We start from the raw sequence: 21,599 nt of genomic DNA, 5'->3' as shown, positions 1-21,599 counted from the left end.
CCAAGCCCCTCCTGTCCCCCAAACCCACGCAGGAGCCCAAACCCCTCTGTAACCAAATCCCCTCCGGGACGCCCCAAAGTCCCTCGTACCCCAACCACCCCCCCGAGCCTCCAAACCCCCGCCAGAGACGCCAAAACGCCCCGCCCAGGGACCCCCAAACCCCCTCCGCTACCGAACCCCCCGAAACCGGGAGGTGTCCCCGCAGCCGCCGCCGCGCGGTACCGGTGACGCAGCCATTGACGGCCGTCGGCTTCTGCGCCGTCACCACATAGTTGTAGGACATGTTTGGGGGTCCCGGGAGGTCCCGGGGGGGGGCCGCGGGAGGAACGAGGAGGGAACCGGGAGCGCGGCCTCTCCGCCGCCGCTTCCGGCGGAAATAACTTCGCCCGGCCGCTCTGGCCCGCTGGGAAGGTCGGGGAGGAGCAGATGAGACGGGGCCGCTCTTGCTCTCTGGGAGGACCGCGCGGAGCAGACGAGAGGCGCGGCTGGAGGACCGCGGCGCGCGCAGGTGCGGTGCGGTGCGGGGCGCGTGCGGGGCACCTCAGGAAAGCCGCGGAATTCCCGGGCATCCCGGCCCTTCCCGCGGGGAAGGCGGTGCGGACCCGTCCCTGCTCTTCCCCCGTGCTCGGGGGGCTCCAAAACCCTGCTGGGGAGAGGATGTTCCCACCTGTATCCCACCCTGATCCCACCCATATCCCGGGGGGGATCTTGCCCCCATCTCAAAAAGGGGCCCCTGTTTTTTGGGGGATGGCCCCCCCATCTCAAAAAGGGCCCCCTCTTTTTTGGGGGATGGCCCCATTCTTTTCCTCCCCATCCCAAAAGGGGATCCCTGTTTGGGCGTTGTCCCAACCTCATCTCCCCCATCCCAAAAAAGGGAATCTCTGTTTGGGGAGGTCTCTTTTTTGGGGAAGGGTCCCATCCCAATCCCCCATCCCAAAAGGAGGTCCGTATATGAGGGTGGTCTCCTTCTCATCCCCCATCCCAAAAAAGGGGATCCCTGCTTGGGGATGGTCGCTGTTTGGGGGGGGGGGTTGTTCCATCCTGATCCCCATTCCCAAAAATGGGATCCCTTCTTGACAGGGAGTCTCCATTTGGGAAAAGCCCAGCCCCCCATTCCCACCAGACTCCACGTCCCGCCCCATTCCCTTCCCACTGTCCCTGTGCCAGGACCTCCCCCATGTCCAGCCTGGACCTTGCCCTCTTTCCCAACAGATTCCAGCCCCGCATCCAAGCGCTGCACAGGATCCTCTGCTCCCATGGAGGTGAGGCCAGGACAGGGGGGACACCAATCCCCCTTTTTCCTCTACTTACCGTGCTTTGTTCCCCCAGACTCCCAAAAAGCTGGTGAACTCGGTGTCCGGCTGTGCCGACGATGCCCTGGCTGGGCTGGTGTCCTGCAATCCCGGGCTCCGGCTCCTGCAGGGCCACCGGGTGATCCTGCGGGATGACCTTGTGGCTGTGCGTGGCCGTGTGGCCCTGCTGTCCGGAGGGGGCTCCGGTCACGAGCCGGCCCACGCAGGTGAGACCCCGCAATTCCCACTTCCCGGAGCCCCCCCCGACACGGAGACAGTGCCGAGCTCCCAATCCCACTCCGCAGGATACATTGGGAAGGGAATGCTGACCGGAGTGGTGGCCGGAGCCGTGTTCACATCCCCGTCCGTGGGCAGTGTCCTGGCAGCCATCCGGGTGCTCGCACAGGCCGGAGCAGGTCAGGAATACACCGGGATGCAGCTCTGGGATTCCTGCCCGGAAATCCCTGCGCTCTCCTTCGCTTTCACCCTGCATCATTCCTGTTCTCTCCGTGTCATTCCCATTCTGTCTATGTTGTCCCTGTTGTCTCCGGGTCACTCCCGTTTTTCCCATGCCATCCCCACAGCTGGGATCCTCCTGATTGTGAAGAACTACACTGGGGACCGGCTGAATTTTGGGATGGCCCTGGAGCGGGCGCGCTCCGAAGGGGCTGACGTGCGGATGGTGGTGGTGGGAGATGACTGTGCCTTTGCCACGCCGGGAAAAGCCGGGAGACGCGGGATCTGCGGCACTGTCCTCATCCATAAGGTCCTGCCTGGGCTCCCGTATAGGCATTTTGGGAATTCTGGGAATTTTCAGGGTCGCTCATCCGACATTGTCCTTGGCAGGTGGCGGGAGCGTTGGCAGAGGCGGGAGCGGGTTTGGATGAGATTGTGGAGAAAGTGACGACAGCTTCCAAAGCCTTGGGTGCGTTGTGGGATCCTTTATCCCATAGGAATGCTGTTCTGTGTCACTCCAACCCATCCCTCCCAGTAAATCAGCACCATTCCCCCTATCGCTTCTGGAAAATCAGCCCCCATTTTCCCTATTCCGTCCTGGAAAATTAGCCCCATTCTCTCCTGGAAGATCAGCTCCATTCTCTCCTGGAAAATCAGCCCCATTCTCCCCATCCCTCCTGGAAAATTAGCCCCATTCTCTCCTGGGAAACCAGCCCCATTCCCTCCATTCCTTCTAGAAAATCATCCCCATCACTTCCTGGAAAGTCAGCCCCATTGTCCCCATTCCTCCTGGAAAATCAGCTTCCCCCCAGCCCCTTTCCCAAGTCCCTGCAGGTTTGGGGAACATTTTGCACATTCCATCCCGTGCAGGTACCCTGGGTCTCAGCCTGTCTCCCTGCAGCATCCCAGGATCCAAGCCCTCATTCCAGCTGGCTGAGGATGAGATGGAGCTGGGGCTGGGTGAGGAAGGGCTCCCTGGATCCCATTCTGGATCCCTCCCAGATCCCTGGGGGGGCTGAGATTCCCTGTTCCCTGTGGGAAGTGTGGGATGTGACTTGGTCCCGTGTCCATAGGGATCCATGGAGAGGCCGGAGTGCGCAGGATGAAGGTGAGGGGGATCCTGCTGTGTCCTCCCTATTCCCAGATCTCCCCGCATTCCCACATCCCCCCACTCCGCTCTTCCCACCTTCTGTGTCCCTTCCAGGTGCTTCCGGCGGATGAGGCCGTGGAGACGATGCTGAAACACATGACGGATCCATCCAACGCTTCCCACATATCCCTGACCCCTGGTGAGCTCCCCTGGATCCCTCCTGCCCCCCAGATCCCTGATTCTGGTCTCATCCCACCCGTCATCCCTCAGGATGCTCCGTGGTGCTCATGGTGAACAATCTGGGTGGATTATCCTGCCTGGAGCTGGGAATCGTGGCTGGAGCTGCCGTGAGCAGATTGGGTGAGTGTGGAGTTTCTTGGGATCCCATTCCCTGGCTCTGGAGCTTCTGGAATGACCTCCCCTGGCTCCCGGATCCCGCAGAGAGCCGAGGGATCCACATCGCCCGGGCCTTGGTGGGATGCTTCATGACGGCCCTGGAAATGGCCGGAGTCTCCCTCACCCTTATGGTGGTGGATGAGGAGCTGCTGCGCCTGATCGGTGAGTTCCTGGCAGGAATGTGGCCTGGGATGGGCACACAGGAGTTGGCAGGTGCTGGGTGACGGGACATGAAATGCCTGGGAGCAGAATTCCTGGCTGCTGGACATGCCTGGAAAGGGGACACAGCTGGGTGACAGACACAAGGTCAGTGGGATGTCTGGGAGTGGAATTCCTGGCTGCTGGATGCACCTGGAATGGGGACACAGGGGTTTCCAGGTTCTGTGTGATGGACACAAGATGCCTGGGAGCAGAATTCCTGGCTGCTGGATCTGCCAGCAAGGATCCAGCAGGATCCTGAGCCACCATCACCTCTGGCTTTTCCAGATGCCAAGACCACGGCCATGGCTTGGCCCAACATTCCCACGGGACAGGTGACCACCCGGAGAGAGGAGATTCCAGCGCCGATGGATGTTCGAGGGAAGCCGACAGATGAGACCGGCACAGGTTGGGAGCTGAAATCCCTTGTCACCCCTCCCATGCCTGGCTTTCCCTCAGGAACGTCTCATTCTGCAGGGCCTGGAGTGGCGCAGGTGGAGCAGGTCCTGGAGCGGGTGTGCAGCACTTTGCTGGATATCCAGGATAAGCTCAACCAGCTGGATCGGGCAGCAGGAGATGGGGATTGCGGTCACACGCACGCCCGGGCGGCCCACGGTGGGTGTGGGAATATCCAGGGAATTGCGTGGAGAGGGTGTCTTAGCTGGCACCGCCCAGGAGTGGGGAGTTCACCGGGATGTCCCTTCTTGGGATTTGGGAACCCTGAGGTGCCCCTTCCTAGGGAACAGCATCCCCATTGCCTCTGGAATGCCTCTGTATCCAGTGACAGCTTCCCCATGGAATTGGGGGTTGTCCCTGCTTGTCCCAGGAGTGGGGGCTTCCTCTCTTGGGATTTGGATCCCTGAAGTGCCCCGTCCTAGGGAACAGAGTTTCCACAGGGAACTGTATCCCTGGCACTGCTTCCAGAGGCAGCTGCCCCATGGAATTGGGAGTGTCCCTGCTTATCCCAGGAGTGGGGTTTCCCTGGGACATCCATCTGTGGGATTTGGGACCCTCAAGGTGCCCCTTCAACACCCTGGGAGCCACAGGCCTGGAATGTCTCTTCATCCAGTGGCAGCTTCCTCATGGCGTTCCTGCTTGTCCCCACGAGGGACAGGGATCCCCACGGGAGCCCAGGACCACCCCCCATCCCACTCTTCCCTCCATTCCTGCAGCCATCCGGGAATGGATGCGCTCCTGGCTGCCTCCGGCCACCCCATCCCAGCTCTTCTCCTGCCTGGCCGACCTGCTGCTGGAAAAGATGGGAGGCTCCTCCGGAGTGGTGAGTGGGAATAGGAATGCGGGGGGACACCTGGAAGTGTTCCCAGGGTGGGGGTGACCGTATTCCCAAAGCTCTATGGGCTCTTCCTGACGGCGGCCGCCCGGAGCCTGCACGGCCGGAGCGATCCCGCGGCGTGGGCTGATGCCATGGATTCTGGGATCGACGCCATGCAAAGGTCAGTGCCAGGGGCTGTGGGATCCCAGTCCCCCCAGGAATCCCAATCCTAATTTCCCTGCATCCAACACAGGTATGGAGGAGCCGCGCCAGGAGACCGGACGATGGTGAGTTCCAGAATCCCGTGAGATACCCAGGAGCCAAGGGGAAATTCCAGGGGGTGCCGGGGGGTTCCACCCTGGCCTCAGCACTGGCTCCCAGCCCTGTTCCTGTTTTTCCCAGCTGGATTCGCTGTGTGCAGCCGCAAAGGCTCTGCATTCCCTGCGCATTCCTGGGGCTGACCCACTCCAGGTGCTGGAGGCCGCAGTGCAGGTACGGAGAGCCCGGAGCTGGGATGGTGGGAGAACAGAATGGGAATCCTGGCTGTTATCCCAGAAAACATCCCGGTTTTCCCTGGCAGAGCGCCGAGGTGGCGGCGGAGGCCACCAAGCTCATGGAGGCCGGGGCGGGAAGAGCCAGTTACATCCACTCATCCCGGCTGGAGCATCCCGATCCTGGGGCCGTGGCCGTGGCTGCTGTGCTGAGGGCTGTGCTGGGGGCGCTGCAGGACTCCCTGGCCACCCCCCATTAGTGTTTCCCAAAAACCCTCCCTGTCTCCCTATAGCTACAGGGATGTGGATCCCAATAAACCTTAGGAGACCAGTCCCCCAGTGTCCCCTCACACTGACAGGGATGTGGATCCCAAAAAATCTCTGTGTCCCCCACTAAATCTTTGTCCCTTCTTGGTCACAGGGACGTGTATCCCAAAAGACCTCTGTGTGTCCCCTCATAGTGATGAGGACGTGTATCCCAATAAACCTTTGGAGCCGTGTTTCCCAGTAACCCTCTGTGCCCCCCCCCCAGCGACAGGGATGTGGATCCCAAAGAACCCGTGTCCCCCATGTGGTGACAGAGAACATGTATCCCAAAACATCTTTGGAGACATGTCCCCCAGTAACCTTCTGTGTCCCCCATGGTGACAGGGATGTGTATCCCAAAAAACCTCGGTGGCCTCCAAAAGCCCACTGTGTCCTCCCCACGGGACAGGGACATGTCCCTCAGTAGCCCCCTGTGTCCCTCTGCTGCTCCAGGCTGGGAAGGGGGATGGGAAGAGGGATCGCGTGACAGTGAGGGAGGAAGGAAACCCCACTCTGGGGTGCGGAGGGGGAAGCACAGGGCTCACATGGCTCTGGCCACGGAGGCCAGAGGGATCCTGGGAAAGGAGAAGCTGGGATGGGGCACAGTATGACCCCAAATCCTGTAGGGTGACCATGGGTATCTATCCCATGTTCCTGGGGAGCAGAGGAGCCCTTGGAAGGCACAGCTTGGCTTGACCAGGACCTGCTCCTGAGATCCCACTGCTCCCACCAGTCCCACCCTGGCTCCACTTATCCCCCTGGATTTGAGTGCAGGATTCCTGCAGAAGCCATTGTTTTATTCCATGGCCCTGAGGGCCCTGAGTGGCTCCATCCCTGTCCTGCTGAGCCAGATCCCCTGGGGTGGGAGTGACACATGGGAATAACACAGATGTTCCTCTTTGTCCTGACAAGGCTCTGGCAGCTGCAGGATGGCACCGGGAAGGGCTGGGGTTTGGCACAGCTGGAAATCCAGACAGGATCTGGCACCTGGAGGCATGAGGATACAGGATACACCCTGGGAGCGCTGGGAAATCCTTGGGATGGCAAGGGTGCAGGAAACACCTTAGAAGTGCTGAGAGATCCTTTGGGATCAGCGCTCGGCGGAGAGCAGGGGCTGTGGGAAGACAGGGATCAGCCTGGATCCTTCCCCACCCCTGGGGCTATGCTCCCAAAATTCTGCTTCCCAAACCCACCCAGTGTGTTCCTGGTACCTGGCGGGAATCCAGGGAGTTGGAATCCGGGCGCTTCCAGCTGGGCCTGGCTAGGGCACCTACCACCAGCACCCCAAAAAGCAGGATCAGGATTCCCAAAGTGTTGGCAAACACGGCCTCGGTGGGAAGGAGCTTGTACTGCGTGGTCCCGTTTTTCCTGGGGGGGGAAAAAGCGGGGCTGGGAATGTTCTGGATGTGTCCAACCTTTCCCTAATCCAGCCAAAATCCCACCCTGAGTCTCCCAATTCCTGCGAGGGCTCTCCTCAGTTCCCCCCATCCCAGCACTCACAGGCTGAAGAAAAGCTTCTCGTTGATTCCTGACACACAGGAAGCCACGGACAACATGAGGATGGTGGAGCCAAAGAAAACATGGATGGGCTTGTAGAGCTGCCGGAGCCAGGTGGGAGCCCAGGGAAGCAGGAACGCTCCAAATCCTGCCGCCCACTGCGGGAAAACGCAGTGAGGACAGGAAAGTGCAGGATGCCACGGAGAGTTTGGGGGATCTGGGGGATGCTCCTACCTGGCAGGAGAAGAGCAGGACGGTTCCCAGTCCCATCCAGCTGTGCAGGGAGTACATGTTGGGCGTCCCGTTGGAATTATGGAAGCAGAACACGGCTGCCAAGCCCAGCACAGTGAGGACGAAGGCTCCCAAAGCCAGGCCGCCGTGCAGCAGTTTCCAGGGAAGCTTGGGGCCGCTCCAGGTGTTGGGAATGCGGTAAACCAGAGCAGCTGTGAGGGGAAAAAAGGTCAGGAAGGGGCCATGCCGAGATTCCTGGCGCTCCCTGTGCTTACCTGCTCCGTAGAGGACCACCAATCCTGTCACCATCAGCACCGGGTGCCAGTTGAATGTCCGGGATCCGCCATCCAGGGAAAAGCCCCCTCGCCAGTGCTGGCACCAGGCGCTCACCAGGGCCACGCAGAGCAAGCCCAGGGATCCCAGGAAGGCACAGAAAGGTGGGAAGGAAATGTCCAGCATGGCCACGGAGCGCTGGTGGTACCTGGGGACGAGCGAGAAGCCGGCTCAGGGTCTGGAGCTGCTCTGGGGAGGAGCCACAGAAAGGGGAACTGGGAACCCTGAGAGGGTGGAGGGGCACAGGGAACCAAGGAGGGGGGGTGCCTGGACTGGGAAGGATGACAAGGATGCTGCTGCTTCCCAGCCCAGGAAAGGTGACAGGGATGGAGCTGCTTCCCAGCCAGGGTTGGTGGCTGTGCCCCAGCTGCTTCCCAGACCTGGGAAGGAGGTCAGGGATGGATGGATGGACACCCCCAAAAGAGGAGCCACGGAAAGGGGAACTGGGAACCCTGAAGGGGTGAGCAGGCCCAGCTGCTGCCTGGGTTGGGAAGGAGGTCAGGCACGGATCCAGGGGGTCAGTGGTGGCACCTGGGGACGGCTCCGACCGCGCTCCCAAACCCCCCGCGGTCGGAGCCACGGGAAGGGGAACTGGTGAATCTCGAGGGGGTGTTGAGGGTCCAGCTGCTCCCTGGACTGGCACAGATCCAGGGATGGAGCAGGATGTGCAGAGCCGAATTCCCAGGGAATGACAGCGAGGAGCTCTCGAGGTCACTTGTCCCCGTGTTCCTCCTCGCAGGGGGTGATTGGCAGGAGCCTCATTTGCATTTGATTTGCATGTTATTTGCATGTTCCCCCACAAAGGGCTATTTCTGGCCCCTCCGGGGGTGGGGAAAGTCCCAGCCTCCCAAAATCAGCCGCCCCACGGGGCATTGGGGCGGAAAGGGGTGGGCACGTGGGGCCCCAAACCTGGGGACACAGGGACTCGCGGGTCCCCAAAACCTGGGAGACGGGATCTCACGGCTCCCCAAAATCCTGGGAACACAGGCCCTGGTTCTGAAACCCCCCCAACCCCAGGCCAGGAGGCCCCTCGGCCCCTCCCAGATCCCGGAGCCGCCCCCGGTCCCCCCTCCCCCGGGGCCGTACCTGGGCCCCACCGCCACCCCCTCCTCGTCACTGGGCGTCGCCATCTTGGCGGGCGCCTCTCTGCCCGCTCATCTCTATGGTCCCCCCGTCTTCCCCAACGCGCCGCCAACGAGAGGGGCGGCCAGAGCGGCCCCGAGCGGGTGCTCTGGGCGACACTTCCGGCGTCTCTTCCGGGCCCCGCCGGCTGTTGCCATGGAGACCAAGATGGCGGCTGCGGGTCAGCGCCCGGGGCGGGGGACATGGCGGGGACCACCCGGGACCCCCTGGACGGGACACTCGGAACCCGAGGGGAGGGGTTAGGAGCACCGAGGGGCGACCCCGCGGGCGGGGAGCCGGTGGGAGGAAAGGGGGAGGCGAGTGCCCCGGAATGGTGGGGGGGTGTCTGTGGGGGAGGGGGGGGATGACCCCCTTAATTCCCATATCCAGCCTTTTTCTCCTTCGTATGCAGCCCTTCCTTCCACTTCCAGTCCTTTTTTCCCATGTTCAACCCTTTCCCCCTCATTTCCAGCCAGTTCCACTCCCATATCCAGACGTTTTTCAGCCTCCTTTTCCCCACGTTCAACCCTTTTCCCCTCATTTCCAACCACTCTTCCTCCTTTCCATCCCTTTCCTGCCGCCATGTTCAGTTCTTGCTCTTCTTCTCCCCCATTTCCAACCCTTTCCCCTATTTCCAGTCCTTTTTCTCCCTTTTCACCCTTTCCCCCACATTTTCATCCCCGGGTCTCCCCCTCAGGGAATGAATTCCCCATCCCACCCCTCTCCTTCCAGGACATGGAGGATCCTCAATTTCCCACACTCCCTCACTCCCTTCTCCAGCCAAGATGATCCCAGGGGGGCTGTTCCCATGGGATCCATGTCCCAGGAGTGCTGTACCTGCTCCTGTGTTCCCAAATTCCTGGCTGTATCCTCACCCCTGTCCTCTGCCCGGAGTGGGACATGCCCAAACTTGTTCCTGGAGCGTGTCCTGCCTGGCACTGCCCATGGAGCCGGGAATAACCTGCCTGGACACTGCTCCCTGGGATTATTGCATGGCTCCCTCATCCCTGGATTTCCTCATGTGGAGATTTGGGATGGATTTGAAGCGGGAGGGGGACACAGCTTGGTGGGTTTTCCTGGTTTTCCGGGATCCACCCCAGCTGCCAAACAATCCCTGTGCCCCCTCCAGGTCCTGGATATTGGGAAAGCCCCCAGGATCCATCCCACAATCCCTAAGCCCCCTCTCCAGGTCCTGGATTTCAGGAGAGCCCCTAGGATCCATCCCATGTGCCAAACAATCCCCGCTCCCCTTCTCCAGGTGTGGGATGTCAGAAGCAGCCCTGCCTAGCCCCCCTAGCGCCATGATCCGTCGGGAATGCCGGGGCTGAGCGCTCCAAGGCCTGGGAAAGGAGGATGCTCCAGCCCAGCAACTACAGCCTGGTGCTGTTCCTGCAGTTCCTGCTGCTTTCCTACGACCTGTTCGTGAATTCCTTCTCAGAGCTGCTCCGGACGGCTCCGGCCGTGCAGCTCGTCCTCTTCATGTGAGTGCCAGGAATGGGGGGGAAGGTGGAACATCCTGGAGATCCCAAACGCCCCGATTCCCGTTTTCCCGGCAGCATCCAGGACATCGCCATCCTCTTCAACGTCATCATCGTTTTCCTCATGTTCTTCAACACCTTCGTGTTCCAGGCGGGATTGGTCAGCCTGCTCTTCCATAAGTTCAAGGGAACCATCCTGCTCTCTGCTGCCTACCTGGCGCTCAGCATCTCCTTCCACGTCTGGATCATGGTAGGGTGGGCTGGGAACAGCTGGATTCTCCTGAGGGATTAGCCCAGGAGGGCTCCCCCTCGGCCCTCTCTCAACATCTTCCCCCACAAGGACAGTTTGGTGTCCCTTTCTGTCAGCCCCATCACAGCCCATTCCCAGCCCATTCCTTAAGGAATAACCTGTCAGAAATCATTTCTTCCCCAGGAAAAGTCCAGCAGCTGCAAGTCCCCCACAGTGACTGTTTGGTGTCCCCTTCTATGATCCCAGTATCGGAATCAGGCTGAAAGGGTCCTTTCCTGTGCCAGCCCATCCCCGCCCATTCCCTAAGGGAATAACTTGTCAGAAAATGCTCTTTCCCAAGGGAAAGCTTATTCCAGCAGCTCCTCTTTTCCCAGGGATTAATCCCTACACATGGGCCTGCCCTGTGTGGGCTCCTGGTTCTCTCCTGGCAGTGCTTTCTGCTTTCCCAAACAAATTCCTCCCTGGTCCCTTCCCAACAGAGCAGATCCTGCACCCCTCCCATCCCCTGGACCACTCTTTTCCCAAGGGTCTATTCCAGCTGCAAGGCACAGGGGATGTTTTGGGAGGGCTGGGAGCCATCCTGTGCCAGGGCGGCCGCTCCGGCACTGGTTGGCTGGGAAGGGGATTTTCAGGGATTTGCAGGGATCTGCAGGTCTGAAGCCGGAATAGGGCCTGGCTCCAGGCCTAAATCCCTTGAGCTGCTTAACTTTCAGAATGAGGGGCTTCCCAAACCACTCCAGGGGTTATTCCGAGCTGCATGTGCCTCCATCCCCCTCAGAACCTTTGGGATGGGGCTCCCCCAAACTTTCTCCAGGGTTTATTCCCATCCCTCTATGCCCTTCAGAATCTCTGGAATGGGGGCTCCCCTGAACTGCTCCAGGGGTTATTCCCAGTTCTCTGTCCCCCTCAGAACCTTTGGGATGGGGGCTCCCCAAACTGCTCCAGGGGTTGGTTATTCCCCATTTTTCCATCCCCTCAGAACCTGCGCTGGCGCGACTCCAGCCGCTTCATCTGGACCGAAGGCCTCCAGACCCTCTTTGTTTTCCAGAGGCTGGGTAAGAATTCCCGGGATCGGGGCTGAGGGGGATCCCACACGCTTCGGGCCCAAATCCCAAGCCTTGAATCTCCCCAAATTCCTGCAGCGGCCGTGCTTTACTGCTACTTCTACAAGCGGACAGCTGTGCACCTGGGAGACCCCCTCTTCTACCAGGATTCCCTCTGGCTCCGCCAGGAATTTGCCCACTTCCGTGGCTGATGGATCCCTGGAATCCTCTGGAGTCACCCTGTGCTTCATTGGGATCGGTCCTGGCTTGTCCTTCCTCCTCTTCCTCCTGGATGCTGGGAGTCAGTGGGAGGCTTGTGGGGTGTGCCTGCAGGAAAGTCCATCCTGGCACCACAGCCTCGGTTGGGGCTAGAATATTTTTGGGAACTGTAAAGGAATAAATGGGATGTGTTTTCCAGTGCCTCCTGGGTCTTTCTCTCTCCATAGACCCCCTGGTGTCACATCTGCCATCCCCACAGCCTGACCTTCACTGGATCCTGGTCAGCGCTGCGCTTGCAGCCACCAAACGGGGTTATTCCCACTTTTGCAGCGTGGGATTCTCATCCCAGTGGATCGTAGGATTTGGGAGGGCGGGGAACCCGAACCCCGGTCCCTGCCGGTCAGTCCTCCTAGCATAGAGACGCGCAGGTAGAGCGGCGGCGCGCGGGCTCCGCTCTGCGAGACCATCGAGACGGGCGGGTAGAGCGGCCCCGGCGTTGCGCTCGGCGCCCCCTGACGGGCGGGCGTGGCGGCGGCGGTTCCCATGGAGATGGAAGATGGCGCCCAGGGGTAGGTGCGGGAAAAGCGGGATATCGGGGGGAACCGGGGGTGGGATCGGTGCTGGGGGGCGGCCAAGGCGCTACAAGGGCTCGCAGCCCCCACCCGCTCCCTCCCGCGCGTCCCTCCCTCACGGCCGCCCCATGTCCCCTCAGGCCGCCATCGCTCCTCGGTGCCGCTGCAAATCCTGCTTTTCCTCAACGGCTGGTACAGCGCCACTTATTTCCTCCTGGAGGCGTTCGTGTTCGTGTACAAGGGTGAGCCCCCCGCTCCGGCCCCCTTCCCGAGCCCGGCGGGACGGGCAGGGATGTGATTCCCGCGCGGCTGTTCCCGCAGTGCTGCTCCTGCCCTATCCCGTCTCCAACCTGGTGCTGGACGTGGTGCTGCTCCTGCTCTACCTCGGCACTGAGGCCACGCGGATCTTCTTCGGTGAGTTCTCTCCTCCGAAATTCCAGAGGCTCCACGGGGAGTGCGGAGTCCTGGGATAACCCCGAAATCCAGCCCTGGATGCTCCAGGACATGCTGGAGGGGGCTTGGAGCAACCTGGGCTGGTGGAAAGTGTCCCTCCCTGCCCACGGCAGGGAGTGGGAATGAAATGAATATAACGTCCTTTCCAACCCAAAGCATTCCAGGATTCCATGTCCTAGTTTAAACTGGATACTGGGAAGAAATTCTTCCCTGTGAGGACAGCGAGGCACCAGAATGAATTTCCCAGGGAAGCTGCGGCTGCCCCATCCCTGGAAGTTCTCACAGCCACATTGGAGCAACCTGGAGTAGCGGGAGGTGTTAGTGATCCCGTTTATCCTGCAGGCTCCAAGGGGAACCTGTGCCGGCGGAAGGTGCCGCTGTCGCTCAGCCTGGCGCTCACGGTGCCGGCGGCGGCGCTGGCCGGCTACTACCTGCTGCTCCAGACCTATTCCCTGCGCCTGGAATTCTTCCTGAGCGCCATCCTGCTCCTCTTCTACGGCCTCGAGCTGCTCCTGGGCCTCCTGGCGCTGCTCTCCTTCTCCAGGTGCCGCATCCCGGGACTGGGGACGCGCCGTGGGAGTTTTACAGGTTGGTTTGGAGCTGACACATCCCTCTTTGTTTTTTTCCATAGTGCGGATCCCTACTGAGGCCACGGCGGGGACACGGCCCAGGGACACAGGGAAGTGTCACCGGTGCCAGCTCCACTTCCCAACCCCAGGAAAGGGAGGGATTCCACTTTTTCCACATCTCATTTCACCTGGACTCATCCCTCCCACCTTTCCTGCTTCCACCTGGATACATCCTTTCCACCTTTTCTGCTCCCATCTGGACTCATCCTCCCTCCCACTTCTCCCACTCCCACATGGACACATCCCTCCTGCTTTTCCCACTTCCCACCTCACCTGCAGCATGTGCCAGGGACCTGCTCCCACGCGGACTCACCCCCTCCGAGTTTGTGCCAGCTCAAGGTACGAAGAATCCTTATTTTATTTCTACGCTCTTCCGGAATAATTTGCTATTTTCCAATAAATATTTATTTTTACCTGGTGCCTGGGAGTGTGGGAGTGCTCCAAGCTGCCTTGGGAAACACAAGGGCCCCTCAGAGGATGATGTGATGCAAACCAGGCACTAAAAGCTCCCCAAATCCCTCCCATTCCCTCATTATCCCAAATCCCACAGCAGAAATGTGACAGGAGCGCTGTGTAAAAGACTTGACAACGTCATCGAGTTTATTACACAATTTTTCCAACCTATCCAAAGACAAATCTAATCACTGCGAGCAGGAGGGGAGCAGCTCCTTGCCAGGGCTTCCAGGGATTTGCTCTGCCATTTTGAGGGAATTTTTCCCCCCTCCACTATCGGAAAGAAACTAAAAATCTGTGGTGTTAAGTAAAAAAAACCCGGACCTCTCCTGCCGAGTGCTCCCACCTTGTGGGGCTTGGGAAATTGGGGGGGATTATTCCTGATTTTGGGACGAATTCAACTTAAAAAGACTTCCCAGAGCCTGGGTTTTCCCGCCCGGGAATAGCTCCAGGGGTGATTCCAGCCCTGGAAGTCACCAGCGTGTCCTGGCTCATCCCAACCCTCCTAGGCTCTCCCTCTCCTGCTCAGGGATCCCGAGGGATCAGGAGGGAACACGAGGGAATCGCAGCCTGCCCTGCCTCCTCCGCTTCCTCTAAAACAAGGAAGGCGCTGCAGGAGAGGCCGGAGCTGCCGTTCAGGTGAGAATGCTGCTGTGGGGAATGTCAGGATAGAGAAGGGAGTGACCCCCGGCCCAGCTCCAGCCCCTCTTTTCCCAACTCCTGGAGGGTGAGGGTGGAAAAGGAGGAGTGTGGCACAGTGTCCCACCATAAGCAACAGGGACAGGAGTGTCCCCAGGCAATCCAGAGGCCGCCATGTGGCTTCTGATCCCAGGATCGGGAGGGCTCCATCCCCTCCGTTCTCCCCCCTGGATTGGGAAGGGCTCACAAACCTCCCTCCATGAAATAAAAGCACCATTTCTCTTTGGGTCCGAGTGTCCACGGAGTGGAGTGGGATGGCCCCGGGAAGCAGCAGCAGCAGCAGCAGCAGCAGCGTTGGTGGGGGGGATTCCCAAGGCCACGAGGTGCTGGGAGAGGGCTGGGAATGGCTGGGAGAGGGCCGGGATGGGGCGGAGCGGCCTCGGGGTGTCGAGGTGAGGGGATATGATATGAGTCCATTAAAAACCGCTTCCTGTAGAATTCCTATGGGGAGAGAGGGGAGGTGAGGTCAGAGACCCCTTGTCCCTCCCCCCTGCGGCTCCGAGGGCCCGACCTGCCTCAGTGGTGCCGGTCCCTGTCTCTGTCCCTGTCCCGGTGCCGCTCGTGCTCCCGGCTCCGCTCTGGGAAATAATCCTCGTGCCGCTCATCACTGTGGAGCAGATCCCGGTGCCTCCGGCTGCTCTCGCGGGACCGGCTGGGCGAGCGCTCCCGGGATCGGTGCCTTTTCCTTGGGAAAGACAAAGAGGGACCTTTTAGTCACTCACCTGCTGGGAGCGTCCCCTGGGCCCCGCTGGGCTGGATCTCCAGATCCAGAGGGAGGATGCGGTTAGGTGGGATCCACAGGGATACCTGGAGCCGCTGCTGGAGCTGCTGCTGTAGGATTTGGCCTCTATTCCGTGCAGGCAATCCTTGAGGGAGGAGAGCAGGACACGGCAGCGCTCGTCCCCAGCCACGCGCGACTGTTTGATGACAGCGATGGCCGTGAGCAGCGTCTCGATGGCGTTGCTGTAGTCGCCTGGGAAAGCCGGGAGCCAAGGGATCAAGAGCAGGAATCCATCCCGGCACGGGGTTTGGGAAGGAGGAGGGAATTACCTGCGCTGGCACCAGACACGGCCTTGGAAATGGCGCTGCTGGAAATGGCGCGGTTGCGGTTCATGATCTCCTCAAACTCCCCCTCGCTCACAGCTGGGGGTGGCGGGCCCAGCTCCCGGCTGCTGGAATTCTGGGATTAGCAGGACACCCAAAGCCTCTGGGAGCATCCCACCCCTATCCTCCCCCACCGAACTTCCCACTCCCCGGCTCACCTGCTGTGGTTGTAGGGAGCCATGGCCTTGCCGTAGGTATCCGGAGGGGGTCCCAGCGCAGCGGTGGGAGGCGGGAAGAAGGCAGGATTGAGGTGCAGGGCGGGGGGAACAGCCCCCGGAGGGGGCACGGCCAGGGGAGGGGGCAGCCGGGGCGGTGGGGGCAGGAGGTGCTGGTAGGGAATTCCGGGAGGAGGTGGAGGGACCCCAAAAGCAGAGGACAGGGGGGGCGGAGGGGGCATGGGAGGGGGGGGCAGCCCCATGAGGGGCAGCGCGGGGGGGCGGCTGAAAAAGGGCAGGACCGAGGGGGGCTTTTCCATGCGGGAAGGGGGCAGTGCGCTGTCCGTCGGCGTCGCCCGGCCGTCCAAGGCGTCCACAGAATCCCGGGAGTGGGCCCGCGGAGGCACACCTGCGATCGGGACGGGGCAAGAGCTGTGAATTCCAGCTGAAGAGTCTCCAGCTCTCGGAGAGCTCCTGCTCCTCCTCTGCCTCCCACCCCCAGAGAGCTGGAGGTGCCCAGGGAAAAGATCCAGCCGGCCGAATGTAGCGTCTGCTTCCATGGATTTTTCCAAGAGCTCTCCAAGAACCCACACGGTGCCCTGGGGGACAGGGAGGACGCAGGGACAGGAGCCAAAAGCCACAAGGAGCGGGGGAAGATTCCCAAACACCCAGAAAGCCTGATCCACATGTGGATTTTGGAAGGCCCAAGCACGGAGGAGCACAGGGTGAGAACTGACAGCATTGGAACTGCTGCCAGAGGAAGGAAAACTTGGCATTCCAAGAGGGAGAAGAAGCCTTGCTCTACCCAAAGAGGCTTTGAGGATAAGAAAGGAGGGGTTTCAGGGAGCCACAGCTCCCAAAGGATCCATGGAAGCTCTGCTGTGCCCTGGGGGCACCTGGAACTCTCAGGGATCACCCCCTGCTCCACTAGAACTCCAGGGACAAGGAAGAGGGGTTTTCCTTGTACCAAACATGCCATGGGACCTACAAAGACCTCCTTGGACACTCCTGCCAGGACAATCCCTGCGGATCCCGTCGCATCACTGCGGAGTGAGGCCAGGACCACCTATTGCCATACGGCCAGGTCCCAGCTGGAATATTCCTCCAGTGTTGGGCACCTTACCTCCGCAGGGATGGAAAAACTCTGGAGCAGATCCAGATTGGAGCTACTAATAGATATGGAGGGTCTTAGCTATGCCCAGAGCCTGAAGAGCTTAAGCCCATTCAGTTTGGAGAGGAGGAGAAGGAGGCTACGAGGGATCTTCGCAGTGTGGGAGCACCTAAAAGGGGATCATAAAGACTCGGGTCAGGAGCTAATCCGGCTGAGGAACGGGAAAAACAACCCCCACGCACTCCTGCTTTTCCCCCCATCCCGAGGGCTCGCTGGGCCTGGCAGCTGATCCGGGGGGGAATTTGGGGGGCTGTGTGCGCTGTGGATCCCCCCGCCCACGCCGTTCCAACGCCGCACTCACGTTTGCGAGCCTGGGCCTCGAACTGGGACAGGTTCTGCCGGGTGGCCAACCTCACCTCCACCTTGTCTCCATTCAGGATCTTCCCGGGAAGGAGCTCCAGGAGTTTGTGCACCGAGTTCTCGGAGGCCACCACCACCTCTGCGTACCTGCGTGGGACAGAGGGAGGTTCACCCCCTGCTTGAGGTGAGGGACCCCCTTCCCAAATCCCACCCCCCCAACAGAGCCTGCAGAACCCCATTCCTGATCCCATCCTGGTGTTCCATGCTCCCTCCTCCCTTTTCCATTCACTTTGGGAGTCTCTGGGTGCATCCCCTGTGCCAGGGTGGAAAAGCACCCTCACCCCTCCCCAAACCAAGGGAGGTGCCGGCTGGCCCCGCTCCCACCCCAATCCCGCCTGCTCTCACCCCTTGGATTGGCCATTGGCTCGGTTTTCCGCAAATTTCAGCTCCACCACGTCGTAGACTCCGACGGAGCGGATGGTCTGGATCAGCTGCTGGTCTGTCGTCCACTGAAGGAACAGGGAATGGGATGCCTGTCCATCCCCAGTGTCCCCTGCCCCGCACCGGGAACGTCACCCCCAGAGTCCCTCAGGGAGCTTAAAATCCTCCTCAGCTCTGGAAAAAGCCCTGGGAATGGGTATCAGAGCTCTCCCCGTTCTCTGGGCAAGCCGGAGCCATCCCAAAATTCTCCCTGTGGAAAAAGGGGATTTGGGAGCAGCTCCCAAAGGTCCCACCAATGGAGGGGCACTCCCCTAAAAAACCCTGGAGCCCCCCCAAAGAGCTGAGAACCCCCCCCAAAAAAGCCCTGCAGCCCCTCAGGGGTTTCTCTGGAGCTCTCAGGGCTACAAATCCCTTTTCCCTCAGGATCACAAGGCCAAAAGATCCCGACAGCTTCTTGGGGTGGGGGGAGTTTCGCCCAGAATCCCAAATTCCCTGGGAGGGTTTTCCGGATCCTCCGTGGCCTCACCCACGAGAAGCTCCCGACATAGACGGCGGCCCTCTTGTTGCGAAGCCCGCTGTAGGTGTAGAGGATGGCCGGGGGTTTGCTGTTGGGCTTGGGAGACGGCTCTGACCGCAGCTCCGGCAGCGCTTCCGAGCCTCCGGAACGCTTCTCCTGAGGCTGGGAGTTGACCGTCAGCACGTCGTCGTACAGGTCCATCTGGTCAGCATTACTGAACTCCGCGTCCTGCCGGGAAAGCATCTTTGAAAAAGGCTCAGGAAGCCTCCTCTCCCCCTTTCCAAACGGGCTGTCCCAATTCCCGCCCAAATCGCTCAGTTTGAGTCTGTGCACGGTTGGGAATTACGGCTGCCCCTCACCTGGGCAATCCCAAAAACATGGGCTCCGCTTTCATGGAATCATGGAATCCTGGAATGGTTTGGATGGGAATAGAGTAGGATCCTTAAGGATCATCCATTCCCACCCCTACCTCCCACCTTCCCCTAATGGGAGCTCCCAGGGATGGCTGAGCTTAAATCCTTTGGGAAGGATGTGTAAATCCTGGGGGATATGGAGACGAGGCCACTTGGATTTTGGGGCTGAAGCAGAAGTTAGAATCAGAATCCTGGAATGGTTTGGGACTTTAAGGACTATCTCATCCATCTTCCACTATTCCAGGTTGTTCCAAGCCCTTTTCCAAGCTGGCCTTGGACACTTCCAGGGATGGGGCAGCCACAGCTTCCCTGGAAAATCAATTCCAGGGCCTCACCGCCCTCACAGGGAAGAATTTCTTCCCAATATCCCAAACCCCCCACTGAGCTCAGGCACATTCCAAGGACCAGCCCACTTGGATTTCAGCTTTCCCAAACAGGACAAGACCCAAGTTGCTGCTCCTGGAAACCACCAGGAAGAAATTCCCACTTTGGAGGGCAAGGAAACCAAGCGCCCTCCAGGGATGAGCCTCTCCCTCCTTCGCAGCTCATGCTTCCCGAAATTCCAGCTTGGGAGCTGCACACCCCCTCAATCCCTTTGGGAGAATCCATCCCATGGGATCGAGGCACAGGGCTGGTGTCCGATAAAAACCAGAGGTTCTGCTCCCAAATTTTGAATTCCAGGCAGTTTGGATAGATAATGTTTTCCACTGGAAATGGTGTGAGGTGGATAAACCCACACTGAGAGTCAGGGAATTGCAAACATCCCGCTGGGAGCAAGAGGGAGAAGGATCCTCAGGACAGGGATCATGGAAATCCTAAAATCCAACTGTTTTCCCTCTTCCTGAACCTTTGCATCCGGCTCTTCCCACAGAGCTGACAAAAAGCAGGAGCTGAAAAGGGAGCTGGAGTTTTGTGCTCATTCCCAAGAAAGCTCAAGTGTTTAGTTATTCCCATTCCCACGTTCCTACCTCCACTAGGAGCCTTTGGACACAGCCCAAGGCTGGAAGGTTCCTGCCTGGAAGTTTCAGAAAGTGGAGAGCAAAAATAGGAAGGAGGAGGAATCACTTGGAATCCCTAAGGATACGTGGAGGATGCCTCAGCTTGGGAGTTTATTGGGATCTTCCGGCTCCCAATCCAGGTGCACAGGGATAAAGCCCTGTGGGCACTGTTAGTAGGATTTCGAATTACACTGGCATCCCTGGAATGCCACAGGGACACCACAATATGGATTCACTCTGGGTTTCCTGCTCCCACACGTCCCGAAGGGAGCGAGGTGCCAGAGCTGTTGGCATGGATCATCATTCCAGCTTTGAGGATCCTCTTGGTTAATCAAGGCCCTTTGGTGTATTGTTCCCAAAATTCCCAGTTAAATCCTGTTTATCCTAGCTTGCTCCCATCCTCCTCCTACCCACTTCACTTCCTTATTCCCAGAGATCCCAAAGATTTCACTAAAACCACCCCAGACCCTCCGAGCTCCTCAGAAAACATTCCCACGTCAACTCCAGCCATGGATTCTCCCACTTTTCCACTTTCCACCCTCATTCCTGCAGTTTTCCAGCTCTCCCAACTCCAGGCATACCTTTTTTCCAATGCAAATTTCATAAAAACACACAAATTGAGGCCATTCCTAATCCGCAGCCATTCAGTCCCAGTGCAAGGTAATTCAATACACTGAGAACCTGATTTATTCCAGGAGTTTTCCAGGAATGATGCTGGAGAGGTGCTTGGAAGTTGGGAACTCCAGGGAGCACGGACAACTCCCTTTTTTTGGTGGCATTCCCATTACTTGGGCAACTCCTGCTTTTTCCCAGGAGGCTGGAAAGCACCTGGAAGCCCCCTGGGCTCCAAGGTCATGGACACGGTTTCCTGGTTTTCCTGAAGGTCTAATCCATGGATATTCTCACACAATAAGCAGAACAAGCTCCTCTTCATCCATTCAGGATCTCCCAGGAATTCCTCTCTCCATGGCGATTCCTTAATCCAGCTGTTTCCCTTCCACTTCCCGTGGCTTCTCCTTTTGCCAACTTCCTTCCACAGGTTTTCCATGGCAGTTTCCCATCTTCCACCTTCTCACTTCACACTTGGCTCTCCCAGATCCAAGAAACCCCTAGGAGCTGCATCGCCAACACCCATTCCCTCCTGTGAATCCCAGACCCCCCTAGGATGGGACAGGATGAGTGATCCCATGGATTCATCCCTCTGCACCCCTTCGCTGTGTAATTCCCTGGAAGTGCCCCTTCCAGCCAGGATTCCTCAATTTTCCTGGGATGCAGCTAAACCCCTAAATCCCAAACATTCCGTGACCCACAGGGAAACCCTTTAATCTCAACCACCGGGATTTGGGAATGATCCCAGCCCTTTCCCAGCCACACCTTGGCTGAGCTGGAAGACACTGGGAGTTCTTTCCCAAAAGCAGGGAGGGCGGATCCCGATCCCGACCCTCACCTGGGTGAATTCCTCGTCGGCGTAGATGTCAATCAGATCCACTCCCTCGGACATATTTCCAGAGGCGGGAAAAGTGGAAGCCCGGGCTGGGACCGGGATGGAGCCGGGACACGGAAGGTGCTCTGGGAAAAGGGGGGCCGGGGGGTTGAGTCAGCGAGGCCTTGGGAATGTGTTGGATGTGTCCCTACAAATTCCCCATTTCTCCCCTAAATCCCCAAAATTCCACCTTTCCTCCAAATCCCTGTATCAACCCAAATCCCCTTTTCCCACTGAATCCCTGTGTCTCCCCAAACTCTTCCCCCTCAAATCCCCTTTGTCCCCCAAATCCCTGTGTCCCTCCAAATCCCCACTTTGCCCCCAAATCCCTTCTTACTCCCCAATTCCCTCTTCCCCCCAAATCCTGGTGTCCCCCTCGAATTCCTTCTTTCCCCCTAAATCTCTTTTTTCCCTCCAAATTCCCTGTCTCCCCCAAATCCTCTCGTTGCCCCAAATCCCTGTGTCCCCCTGAAATTCCTCTTACCCCAAATCACCCTCTGTCCCCCCATATTCCCTCTGTTCCCCAAAACCCCTTG

At 59.3% G+C, this 21,599-nt stretch overlaps 6 protein-coding genes across 10 annotated transcripts in view; 3 read left to right on the top strand and 3 right to left on the bottom strand.

The window, feature by feature from the left end:
• DDB1 (damage specific DNA binding protein 1) overlaps nucleotides 1-384 on the bottom strand; it is a 12,985-nt gene extending 12,601 nt beyond the window's left edge. The window contains exon 1 of the mRNA XM_027895533.1: nucleotides 223-384. Within this exon, the coding sequence (XP_027751334.1) occupies nucleotides 223-283 (61 nt within the window). The 5' untranslated portion in view covers nucleotides 284-384. The remainder of the gene's footprint in view (nucleotides 1-222) is intronic.
• A 773-nt stretch (nucleotides 385-1,157) lies between these two features.
• Nucleotides 1,158-5,854, top strand: TKFC (triokinase and FMN cyclase). 2 transcript variants are annotated; one of them, XR_003572549.1, is made up of 18 exons: nucleotides 1,158-1,262; nucleotides 1,330-1,519; nucleotides 1,598-1,708; nucleotides 1,877-2,058; nucleotides 2,139-2,217; nucleotides 2,619-2,708; nucleotides 2,822-2,856; nucleotides 2,953-3,037; nucleotides 3,109-3,198; nucleotides 3,280-3,396; nucleotides 3,721-3,840; nucleotides 3,910-4,047; nucleotides 4,605-4,711; nucleotides 4,783-4,886; nucleotides 4,959-4,992; nucleotides 5,108-5,197; nucleotides 5,286-5,519; nucleotides 5,803-5,854. XR_003572549.1 is itself a non-coding variant. In XM_027895542.1 (17 exons), the coding sequence occupies exons 1-17, from the start codon at nucleotides 1,257-1,259 to the stop codon at nucleotides 5,454-5,456; spliced, it is 1,749 nt and encodes a 582-aa protein (XP_027751343.1). In that variant the 5' UTR covers nucleotides 1,158-1,256; the 3' UTR covers nucleotides 5,457-5,625. The 2 variants fall into 2 exon arrangements, 1 of the variants encoding a protein (XP_027751343.1); XM_027895542.1 differs by lacking the exon at nucleotides 5,803-5,854 and having other exon boundaries at nucleotides 5,286-5,625.
• Nucleotides 5,855-6,282: 428 nt separating this feature from the next.
• On the bottom strand, nucleotides 6,283-8,819 carry LOC114063350 (cytochrome b ascorbate-dependent protein 3). Its single transcript, XM_027895559.1, has 6 exons — nucleotides 8,650-8,819; nucleotides 7,506-7,711; nucleotides 7,234-7,442; nucleotides 7,003-7,157; nucleotides 6,714-6,870; nucleotides 6,283-6,616 (listed from the first exon to the last, which is right to left on the bottom strand). Exons 1-6 carry the CDS (start codon nucleotides 8,691-8,693, stop codon nucleotides 6,593-6,595), a joined length of 795 nt encoding a protein of 264 aa, XP_027751360.1. The 5' UTR covers nucleotides 8,694-8,819; the 3' UTR covers nucleotides 6,283-6,592.
• On the top strand, nucleotides 8,787-11,873 carry TMEM138 (transmembrane protein 138). The gene is made up of 5 exons (XM_027895566.1): nucleotides 8,787-8,866; nucleotides 9,944-10,166; nucleotides 10,242-10,413; nucleotides 11,393-11,468; nucleotides 11,556-11,873. The coding sequence occupies exons 2-5, from the start codon at nucleotides 10,039-10,041 to the stop codon at nucleotides 11,666-11,668; spliced, it is 489 nt and encodes a 162-aa protein (XP_027751367.1). The 5' UTR covers nucleotides 8,787-8,866; nucleotides 9,944-10,038; the 3' UTR covers nucleotides 11,669-11,873.
• Nucleotides 11,874-12,142: 269 nt separating this feature from the next.
• On the top strand, nucleotides 12,143-13,742 carry TMEM216 (transmembrane protein 216). The gene is made up of 5 exons (XM_027895569.1): nucleotides 12,143-12,244; nucleotides 12,388-12,489; nucleotides 12,569-12,661; nucleotides 13,043-13,244; nucleotides 13,332-13,742. The coding sequence occupies exons 1-5, from the start codon at nucleotides 12,232-12,234 to the stop codon at nucleotides 13,345-13,347; spliced, it is 426 nt and encodes a 141-aa protein (XP_027751370.1). The 5' UTR covers nucleotides 12,143-12,231; the 3' UTR covers nucleotides 13,348-13,742.
• Nucleotides 13,743-13,903: 161 nt separating this feature from the next.
• The window catches only part of CPSF7 (cleavage and polyadenylation specific factor 7), an 8,080-nt gene continuing 384 nt past the window's right edge, over nucleotides 13,904-21,599 (bottom strand). Inside the window, exons 1-10 of one of the 4 annotated variants that reach the window (XM_027895548.1) lie at nucleotides 21,028-21,063; nucleotides 18,646-18,747; nucleotides 18,179-18,397; nucleotides 17,617-17,720; nucleotides 17,213-17,358; nucleotides 15,744-16,149; nucleotides 15,532-15,653; nucleotides 15,289-15,454; nucleotides 14,997-15,166; nucleotides 13,904-14,922 (exon numbers count right to left, since the gene is read on the bottom strand). In XM_027895548.1, coding sequence (XP_027751349.1) covers nucleotides 14,998-15,166; nucleotides 15,289-15,454; nucleotides 15,532-15,653; nucleotides 15,744-16,149; nucleotides 17,213-17,358; nucleotides 17,617-17,720; nucleotides 18,179-18,370 — 1,305 coding nt within the window. In that variant the 5' untranslated portion in view covers nucleotides 18,371-18,397; nucleotides 18,646-18,747; nucleotides 21,028-21,063 and the 3' untranslated portion in view covers nucleotides 13,904-14,922; nucleotide 14,997. Of the gene's footprint in view, nucleotides 14,923-14,992; nucleotides 15,167-15,288; nucleotides 15,455-15,531; nucleotides 15,654-15,743; nucleotides 16,150-17,212; nucleotides 17,359-17,616; nucleotides 17,721-18,178; nucleotides 18,398-18,645; nucleotides 18,748-21,027; nucleotides 21,328-21,599 lie in introns of those variants that run through there. The other 3 variants (XM_027895545.1, XM_027895546.1, XM_027895547.1) reach the window with 3 other exon arrangements.

Source organism: Empidonax traillii, unplaced genomic scaffold, assembly GCF_003031625.1.
Source record: "Empidonax traillii isolate 1590-97213 ecotype Southwest subspecies unplaced genomic scaffold, ASM303162v1 scaffold461:size861717, whole genome shotgun sequence".
Lineage (NCBI taxonomy): Eukaryota > Metazoa > Chordata > Aves > Passeriformes > Tyrannidae > Empidonax > Empidonax traillii.
Note: the sequence above shows the minus strand (reverse complement) of the source record. Positions and strands in the feature narration are given on the sequence as shown.

Coding starts and splice junctions, on each gene's coding strand:
- TKFC (XM_027895542.1), top strand. Junction 2,059..2,138: donor GCACTGTCCTCATCCATAAG/GTCCTGCCTGGG, acceptor TGTCCTTGGCAG/GTGGCGGGAGCGTTGGCAGA. Junction 2,218..2,618: donor GACAGCTTCCAAAGCCTTGG/GTGCGTTGTGGG, acceptor CATCCCGTGCAG/GTACCCTGGGTCTCAGCCTG.
- LOC114063350 (XM_027895559.1), bottom strand. CDS start 8,693: ATGGCGACGCCCAGTGACGAGGAGGGGGTGGCGGTGGGGCCCAG. Junction 7,712..8,649: donor GGGGTGGCGGTGGGGCCCAG/GTACGGCCCCGG, acceptor GCTCGTCCCCAG/GTACCACCAGCGCTCCGTGG. Junction 7,158..7,233: donor TCCTGCTCTTCTCCTGCCAG/GTAGGAGCATCC, acceptor GTTTTCCCGCAG/TGGGCGGCAGGATTTGGAGC.
- TMEM138 (XM_027895566.1), top strand. CDS start 10,039: ATGCTCCAGCCCAGCAACTACAGCCTGGTGCTGTTCCTGCAGTTCCTG. Junction 10,414..11,392: donor CCTTCCACGTCTGGATCATG/GTAGGGTGGGCT, acceptor CCATCCCCTCAG/AACCTGCGCTGGCGCGACTC. Junction 11,469..11,555: donor CTTTGTTTTCCAGAGGCTGG/GTAAGAATTCCC, acceptor AAATTCCTGCAG/CGGCCGTGCTTTACTGCTAC.
- TMEM216 (XM_027895569.1), top strand. Junction 12,490..12,568: donor GTTCGTGTTCGTGTACAAGG/GTGAGCCCCCCG, acceptor CTGTTCCCGCAG/TGCTGCTCCTGCCCTATCCC. Junction 12,662..13,042: donor GGCCACGCGGATCTTCTTCG/GTGAGTTCTCTC, acceptor TTTATCCTGCAG/GCTCCAAGGGGAACCTGTGC.